General features: G+C 43.6%; 1 protein-coding gene across 1 annotated transcript; it reads right to left on the reverse strand.

Moving 5' to 3' along the window:
- Positions 1–4,382: 4,382 nt before the first annotated feature.
- LOC122069680 (pentatricopeptide repeat-containing protein At1g20230-like) lies at positions 4,383–7,309 on the reverse strand. Its single transcript, XM_042633745.1, has one exon. It carries the CDS (start codon positions 6,827–6,829, stop codon positions 4,559–4,561), a length of 2,271 nt encoding a protein of 756 aa, XP_042489679.1. The 5' UTR covers positions 6,830–7,309; the 3' UTR covers positions 4,383–4,558.
- Positions 7,310–9,779: the final 2,470 nt, after the last annotated feature.

The following is a 9,779-nucleotide window of genomic DNA, read 5'->3' on the forward strand; positions in this document are numbered from 1 at the left end:
TGAACCCGAGGGAGCCGAGGCAAGTACCTTATGGAACATGATAGCAAATGTGACTCTAAACTCAGGTTGGCCAGATGAGTTGGAGTCGATGCCCAGTGAAGTCCGTGTGACTAAGCCGTGCACTTGCACATATCATCGGGCCATATACACACAATAAAGGTATGTAGCAGTATTCTATGTTAAGTATGCAGTTAAATAATTACCGAGAGCGAAACACATGTTAGGGCCGAGCCCCATCGAAATCCCAATGATTTGACTAAGTTTTGGCCGATTGGTGGGTGATCATGGGTGGGTCGAACCCACTAGTGTGACCTCCCACTCTGGTCATTAGATATTTTCACCCAAGTATAGATAGCATTAATTACCTTTCCTTCCCTCATTTATTGTTTTACATGGTGGGTGAGAAAAGTAAAGAAGAGAGAGAAAAAGAAAAAAGAGAAGGGAAGAAGAAGGAAGAAAAAGGGGAAGAAGATGCTCATTACGCGACACTGGGGTTGAATCTTTCAATTTCGATGCCAGATTAGTGATCCTCATCTCGAGATCTACGATTTGAGGCTAGTAAAGTCTATATTTCTTAAACCCCCAAGAAACCCTAAGTGAAACCCTTCGATTTGGGTAAAAATCCTTTGGATCTTGTTAATATCTCTTGAGAATATGAGTCTAAGGTTTAATAAAGGACCTACATGTTTTATATGAAGGATCTAGGGGAAGAAATTGTAAGATTTGAAAATCATTTGTTGATCTCTTGAGCTAAAGAGAAGATTTGAGGTTTTTGAAGTGTTATCGACCAAAGAAGTAAAACCCAAGCTTAGAACTTTAAATCGATCATAGTTCTATGTTGGAATCATGATATGCGATCTTAGATTGGTGAAAATTGCAGTCAAATCGACCCGTGATAGTTTTCCCAAGGTGAGATGAAGAATGGGAGTGAACAGTAAAGTCTCGGTTTTGAGTGGTGGGTGCCTAAAAATGCTTGGACCCACCAATTCGGAGCCAGCTAGTCCTAGATGGGCTGCTGGCCTGGTGAGCAATACCGATGGGCACCTAGCTCCCCAGTCCTAGCCCGCCAGTCCTTACAGGGCCCCTGTGTCAAGCAATGGGCAAGGATCGACTGGTACCTCACCCGCCGATTGACCTACCACTCCAACTCATCGGGTTTTGATTGGGCCCAAATTTATCAAGTAACCTTCTCTAATGATTTTAAACATGTTAAAATCATTATACCTCATTGGTTATGAGCCTAAAGTGGAGATGAACTAAGCTTGACCTCTTTTACAATAGGTTTCATTAAAACTCACGTCATCTCACGTTGGATCTTCCTTGTACCAAGGGTGATCATTAAACATAATTAAATAAGTGGGAAGAGTATAGTGACTTTATTTTTGGAGTGTTTTTACATCATTCCATTGTTATGGTAGACTAGCCATGACATCATTTCACTATTGTGTGTAACCTCGTCATCCTCGAATGCCATTTGTATATATTGATGTGTGCTTTATGAAATTCATTTATGACTCGATATGCTGATATTTTTAATTGTTAAATTCTTATTCCTTCTTTGAGATATGAGATGGATGATTTTAAATTATTGAATATGATGTATTGCTAGACTAGATGCCTTAGTAGGCTTGGACACAAATGCATTGGTGGCCTGTGGAATGGGACGCGATGGCACTATACAGTCGTACTATCTCATATAGGAGCATGTGGTTAGGAATGACATATCTCTGTGCTACGACCCTTCCCAGCAGAGGTTTAGGTGTTGGGTCTATCACTAGGGGGAAGCTCGAGGTTGTGTACCAACGGTGGCGGTTAGAAGTACACCCGACCGATCACTAGGAAGGTCGACAACTTTGGTGATATAACAAGAGGGCCAATCATACTGATTTTAAATCAATGCAAGGCAAGGCCCATTTACTTTTTCGGTACCCACGGTTGGCCTTCTTTGGCAACCCTATAGGAGTCTCACGGGATGGGGTTCGCGGCTCATACCCAGGACATACGCGCATTGTGATTGCGAGTAGCACATGACCTATGACTTAGATGTGATGTTTAGGTGGTTTAAGTTAAGAAAATGGATTTGCATACATATAGGTGCATTTGTATTGTGAATGATTGCATGGTCTTTGTTTTCACTTACTAGGCTAGTGAGCTCATCCCACGTGTACACCACTTTTTAGAATATCTTGTAGGTTACCCGGCTAAGGAGCTAGAGCCAAGGCCCACTGTGGGGTTTTCAATCGAAGATTGGTGGGTCCCAGAAGATCTTGAGTATGGGGCTGAGTGCCTGTATGATAGTTGTGTTGCAGGACAGCAACACTGATACCAACCTAGGTTTCTTTTTTATTATTTTATGATGTTACCCCTTTTGTGCTCTGGATGTTTAAATTGTAATTCTTGTGTATATATCACGTCTACGGGCCCACATGTATATGTGCTATATAATACAATTTGGGTATCAAGAGTATGGGGTTATTTACAAATATATACATGTAAGACTTCCGCTAAAATGCAAAATTTTTTTCTTTAGTTGTGAATATGTTGTGTAGTGGTTACTATATTAGATGATCCTAGTAGGTTTTAGGTTAGCAGGTGTTAGTTTGGTCGCTGGTCCGGTTATGTGTGAACAGGGTGTGACATTCCGCTAGGGATAGGCTATGGGAGGGTTAGGCTGAGGTGGCACTCCAGTAGAGCTTCCACTGAGGATGGGCTAACTCTAAGGATTGAGGAGCTTTGAAGGCCCGAAGAACACTTCTGATCTTATGAATATCTCTCCAAAGACTTGAAGAACCTCAAAAAGGGTGGGAGAATAAGGAGAAACTTTTCCTCCACAAAATCTCACTAAAAAAAGGCAGATGATTGAAGAACTTCGAAGGCCCGAATAACACTTCGGATCTTATGAAGATCTCTTCGAAGACTTGAAGATCCTCAAGGGGGGAAGGGGAGGAAAGAGGGTAGAGCTTCTCTACAAAGGATGCTCTTAGGAGGCTTGAGTGTGTAAAACCAAAAGGAGGGTGGGTATTTATAGGTTTTCTGAACCAGTAGGGAGGAAAGAGGAATTTCCTTGGCCAGTGGGGTTCAAAAGTGATTTTTCTAAACCAATGGGGTGATAACATAATTTTTTTGACCATGGGGGAAGGGTAAATTTCTTTGGCCAATGGGTGAAAAGTAATTTTTTTTGGGCCAATGGGGTAAAGATGCCCTTTTGGGCCAATGGGAGGTTTTGGTGTAGGGTACACTAGTGGGGCAGTGTAGAGTGCAAAAGTGGGTGAAGAGAAAATTTCTTCACCAATCCGATCATTAGAAAGAATATTCCAACCATTGACGACGGCACACGAGACTGGACAGGGGGTGCACGAGGAAGGCATGGGCACACGAGACAGGCAGGGGCGCATGCGAGGCAGGCGAGGGCACGCAAGGCAGGCGGGGGTGCGCGAAGCAAGCAAGGAACATGGACTGGCAGGGGTGCGCAGGGCAGGCAGGGGTGCATGGGGTAGGCAAGGGTGCGGGGGCACGCGGGGCCACATGGGGTAGGTGGGGGACCGTTGGGCAGGCAGGGCACATGGGGAAGGCAGGGTGCGTGCAAGGTAGGCCAAGGGCAAGGGGCTAGGTCTTTCAATATGTAATTTTCTAAGAGTGATTACGAGAGATCCGACGGTCCAATTTTGACATAACATATATCATTGGAATCATGATTCTGAGTACTATGCATCCGCATGGTCACCTAGGACCGAATTCCTTCGTATATGAAACATCATAATTGGACCCTTCTGTTCTCTCACATGAGGTTTTCGGGATTTTGAGTGAGTATAGAATGTTTCTTGGTTGGATTACCTCAGTCAATGGTATCTACACTCTCATGTGTAGGATTTTCACATGATTATTTAAATTGCATAAATGATGATGATGTTCTATAACATTTTATATTTTGATGGAAATGATATGAAATGTATGTTGTGAGACGGTATCCGATGTGGCCGAGGTGGTTCTGGTACCGTGATTTCCGTATGTTTATTGCATTCATGCATTGATTATGTGCATTAGGTTAGATGTAGTCGCGAAATGCACTTTGTGGCCGATGGGTTCTCGATATCATATACTCCGGGACTGCATTTGTAGGTTTATGGTCTGAACGATAAACTTGTCTGGAAATGTCAAGAGATACCAGTCCAATGCTCCCAGGATAAAATACCAAAATCTGTGCTGGTAGATGGTCAGAGTCTAGCCATCCGATTTTCATAACCATTCTTATGGTCCCTTAATGTTCACCCTATGTTTAATTTGTTCGACCTAGTTCAGCCCAACATTCTGCACAGCAGATCTCCATGATATTAGGTGCTTGACGTGGCCACCAACCACTGCCTGATCCTGACATTATGGCATTAAATTCCAAATGTAACGACTTTCTGTTCAGGTTTTGTAATTCCACTAAGAAATTTGCTACACCATCATGGAGTTATGGATCTGTGGCAGTAATCGCTTTCCATGTCGATCTCCTCAACAATAACAGCTAATTTTTCATGAAGATATGGTCAACCTGATAATATATTAAGACTCTCTACCAGTAGTCCCCACAAGAACACACACCATCTTTGAAATGATGAAAACGGTTGGTGTCCCGAACAAAAATTTCTCTTCCCTCGAAGCTGGATATAAATTTTATCACCACATGGCAATCACCACAAATTCGAAGGTTCTTGATTACTCGAAGTGGGGAGCCTGGATGAGTGTTCAGAAGCCCTACCACTACAGCCAACTTTTCGCTGTGCCCACACAATATTTGCTCCTTGTCTTGTTCCTCCACATCTTGAAGCACGAATTCAGTATTCGGAAGATAACCTAATTTTTTCATCTCCGTGCTCACTCTTCCCAGTCTCTCAATAATATGATTCATTTGGGGATGAGATGTGTCCCCTGCCAGAAGTGTGTGCACCTTGTTCTTGACCTCAATCCAACTGCAACCAGGGTTCTTCCTCAAACCCATCCTTTTCATCATCTCTCTCACTCTATCTACCTCTCTCCACATGCCATTGGCAGCATAAATATTAGAGAGAAGAACATAGTTCCCAGGATTGCTTGGCTCCAACTTGAAGAGATTGTCAGCTGCAGCTTCCCCTAAGCTGACATTTCCATATACTCTGCAAGAACTAAGCAATGCTCCCCAAACACAAGCATCTGGCTCAGAAGGCATCTCTTTAATCATGACATAAGCCTCTTCAAGCCTTCCAACACGGCTAAGTAGATTAATCATGCAAGCATAGTGCTCCATTCTAGCTTCAATTCCATGCTCTCTAGTCATGCTATTGAATAAGTACCACCCTTCTTCTATAAGGCCATTCTGGCTGCAAGCAGATAGGACACAAGTAAAGCTGATAAAATCAGGCTTCTGCCCACTCCTCCGCATCAAATCGAATAAATTGATAGCTTCTTTAGCCTTTCCATGCATAGAATATCCACCCACAATTGCATTCCAACAGACCAAATTTGTAGTGGGCATCATATCGAAAAAATGTCGAGCATCTCCAATTTTCCCACACTTTGCATACATATCAATCAATGCGCTGCCCACATACACATCATCAGAAATTCCCCACCTGAGGGAGAAGCAGTGTGCTGCCTTCCCATGCATTAAGGCTGCAATATTCGCACAGGCTGGAAGCAAGCATGGGATTGTGACAGAATTGGGCTCCACTCCTGCAACCTGCATCTCTCTGAAGAGCTTCAACGCTTCGATATCCTTCCCATTTTGTGTGCAACATGAAATTACTGATGTCCAAGATACAACATTCAGTTCTATCCTTTGGTCCTTGAATTGCCTAAACACACTCAATGCATCTTCAACAAGACCATTCCGAGCGAGCCCAGCAACCAGAGCATTGCATGAACCCAAGTTCATTTGAGCCACCTCGTTGAATGCCAGCATCATCTCTAAGGTGCACCCACACTTGCCGTACATATCAAGAAGTGCACTAACCACACACTTGTCCGACCCAAGACCCTGCTTGATCACGTAGCCATGGATTTGAACCCCAATATCCTGTATTTTCAAGTCCCCCACTGCAGAAAGAACACTAGAAATGCTAGTCCCATCAGGCTTAAACCCTTGCAAATGCATCTCCTGCAGAACCACAACCGATTCAGAAGATAAACCACTGTGGTGAAGACCCGCTATCAAACCATTCCATGATACAGGATTGGGTTCTATACCTGAACACCTCATCGCATTGAATAGTTCCTTTGCCTCGTTAATGTATCCTAGTCGAGCATAACCAGCAATGATAGCACTCCAACTAACCACATTTCTATGTGTCATTCTATCGAACACTTTATGAGCATCTTTCACCTTGCCACATTTTACATACATGTGAACTAAGGAAGATTGTACAAAGTTGTCCGAAGCAAACCCAGTAACAGATGCAAGGCTGTGAAGCTGCTGCCCTATCCGAAGAGCTAATAGGACGGCGCAGGCCTTTAGCATACTGGGGAGGACGAAATTATCGGGCAGAAGGCCATGGGAAAGCATTTGGCGAAGGAGACGAAAGGCGTAATTGAAACGATCAAATTTGAAACAAGCAGATATGAGAGTGGAGAAGGAAAATACATCAGGTTCAGGGATTGAATCGAGGACGAGAATTGCGTCGGAAAAGCAGAGGTGATCGGCGTAGATAGAGAGAAGCTTAGTGTTGAGACACGTATTGTTGGAATGCCCAGTTTTGAGGATGTGGGCATGAGCTTTTTGGACTTGTGATAGAGTAGCTGTGTTTGTATTGAGTTGGTTCAGAATATTGTGGTAGAAATTATCGATCATAAGGAGGCTTTGCCTTGCCATGGCTGCTCTCCCTCCACCTCATGACAGGAAAATGACTCTCTCTGATACGATTCAAAGTGATAAAGATGCGTATGACACCTCATCAGATGACATGGCTCTTGGGACCCATCCAATCGCATCAGCACAATGTTTCCAAAGGCAAAGAAACGCTCATCAATTTGGCATGATCTTGTGTACGGGACCAGACCATGTGAAGTCTGTGAATTCTATTAGGGGAATTATCTCTTCTTGTTAATTGATTACTTAGTGGCTATATAAGGTGGGGAAGAAGGGTGTATGAGATATGAAATGAATATAATCTTCTCTGTTCTCATCTCTTCTCTAGGAGGAAAGCTACCTCGAAGCTAGCTAACGTTCTGTTCTTATTTGGTTCATAACATTGGTGCTTTCATTGAGAGATATACGATGGACGACAGAACTCGCCTCCATCAACTAGATGAATCTGTTAAGCTTTTGACTCAGGCGATGGCAGCGCGTGGCAAACGTCTGGATTCCCTTGAAGCAACCATGTCCAATTAGCAGCGGTCCCTTTCAGAGCTTATTCGTCGCCTCATGGCCGTGGATGGCCGGTTGGAGCAAGCCCTGGGGTTAACGGTACCTCAACCTGATCAGCGCCCAAGCAACCTCAATACATCGTCACCGCCTCTACCCATTCCCGCCAACCCCATCTAGCTCCACACCATTCCTCTTGATTTTCCCAGTTTTGACGGTACAGATCCGATCGGATGGATTTTCCAGGCAAAGAACTTCTTTGATTACCATGGAACCACTGACGAGCGATGCTTATTGATCTCCTCATTTCACATGAATGGCCCAGCATTGCAGTGGTACCAATGGAAATGTCATTCAAAAGAGGTTTAGCAATTGGATGGATTTCACCGGAGCTTTGGAGCTCCGTTTTGGCTTTTCAAAATCTGTGGATCCACAAGGAACTTTGGCGAAAATTATAGAGATCTCCTTTGTCTCTGCCTCTTCCCTTGCTAGCTGCTTCATCGCCGATCTCTGTTTTGATGTTCCAAGTGAAGTGCGAGTAGACCAACCCAGCTCCATGCCACAAGCCACCAGACTTGCGCAAACCCAAGAAGCTAAGCATAATGAAGTTCAATGCCTTTTACCGCATCTACTGAGTCTTCGACCATCACTACTACTTTCTCCGCTGACTCCTTCAAGCTATGTAACTCCACCAATGGCCTTACACATTCCGAGCAAGCAGCTCACCCCTACAGAGACGCCGCTCCATAGCAAGAAAGAGCTCAATTGCAACAAGGATACGAAATTCGAACTGGGTCATCACTGCAAGATTAGACAACTCTTCCTGCTCGTGTATGATAATACAACAGATGATTGAGAACTGTCCGACCATAGCAAACAACTTGACGATGGTGTTCGAGTGACGGTCAACTCTGAGGTGCCTACCGAGATTTCTTATAACAATCTAGCGGAATGGATTTTCCCTCCCACTCTGTAATTTTCAGATGCCATGGTGGGCTTACCAATACAGATCTGGGTTGATGTTAGCAATGCCCAAAATTCCATCCAAAGTGGAATAGCTCAACACTTACAAGCTATGGAGGCTAAGCCCAACCTCACTGTCTTAAATGGGAATGACAACCTCATCATGGGTAAAGGTTTACAAGGGAAGGAGAGAGAGACAGAGAAAGAATTTTATATTGAATTGGTTATTTCAATTTTGTCTCTAGTAATGAGGGGCTTGCCAAGGCATGTGCGACCATGGAATTCAGATACGATCACCATCGGAAACGGATACAACAGTGAATCGCCATTGCCTGCGGGGGTATACGTTGAAGTGACTTCTGATTTCAAGGATGATGAAATCCTCCTCCTACGCAGCGTTGAACTTGCCGACACCATTGAAATTGAGTCTGACCCAAGAAGTGCGTACCACGCATCTATGTCGTGGTCATGGATGTTGGGACGAAGTGCTCATATCATTCCGTTCTCTCTCGAGTTGAAAATTGAGGCGGTCACAAAGGCAAGGCAATTCTCGCATAAGCTCTCATGGGGCCATGCTCAATTTCCCAAGGGTGGTGCCAAGACCTCAAAGTTGAACATGCCCATCATTCAAAGCCTAGTGCTCAAAAACACCATCTCCGGGTTAAGGTCCACCAAGCCCACATATTATCAATTCAGTTCCCTAAAGGGTTTTTTGGGCCTTACACATTGCTTGGTTTACTGTTATGCCCACATTGTTGTGCCGTTAACTGATTTCTTAAAGGAGGGCACCTTCTCATGGTCGACTCCTCCATAAAATGCATTTGAAGAACCACAAAAGGCGCCTATTCTTTGTCAATTAATTCCCCACTCGAACCTTGAGGACAAGGTTCTTCAAGAAGCGGTGGGTAATGATACGATTCAAAGTGATAAAGATGTGTATGACACCTCATCAGATGACATGGCTCTTGGGACCCATCCAATCACATCAGCACAATGTTTCTAAAAGCAAAGAAACGCTCATCAATTTGGCGTGATCTTGTGTACGGGACAAGACCACGTGAAGTCTGTGAATTCTGTTAGGGGAATTATCTCTTTTTGTTAATTGATTACTTAGTGGCTATATAAGGTGGGGAAGAAGGGTGTATGAGATATGAAATGAATATAATCTTCTCTGTTCTCATCTCTTCTCTAGGAGGAAAGCTACCCTCGAAGCTAGCTAACGTTCTGTTCTTATTTGGTTCATAACATTCTCTCTCTCTCAACTATCTTTTTCCAATTGGGAGTCTTGGGACCTCCATTCGAACAATTCATTTAATACCATTTTTTTTTTTTTTTGGTGAAAAAAGGGCAAAAAAAGATTCAACTGACGACTCAATTGAGTCAATTCAGGATATATATATATATATAATTTTCTGGGATTATGGCAATATTCAAAAAACTGTAATCGGTTAAATGACTATAGCTGATTGGACATTTCAATCCAATTGATTCTAGG

This window comes from Macadamia integrifolia, unplaced genomic scaffold, assembly GCF_013358625.1.
Source record: "Macadamia integrifolia cultivar HAES 741 unplaced genomic scaffold, SCU_Mint_v3 scaffold69, whole genome shotgun sequence".
Classification (NCBI taxonomy): domain Eukaryota; kingdom Viridiplantae; phylum Streptophyta; class Magnoliopsida; order Proteales; family Proteaceae; genus Macadamia; species Macadamia integrifolia.

What these genes read in the sequence shown, in the direction of transcription:
- LOC122069680 (XM_042633745.1), bottom strand. Translation starts at nt 6,829, where the DNA reads ATGGCAAGGCAAAGCCTCCTTATGATCGATAATTTCTACCACAATATT.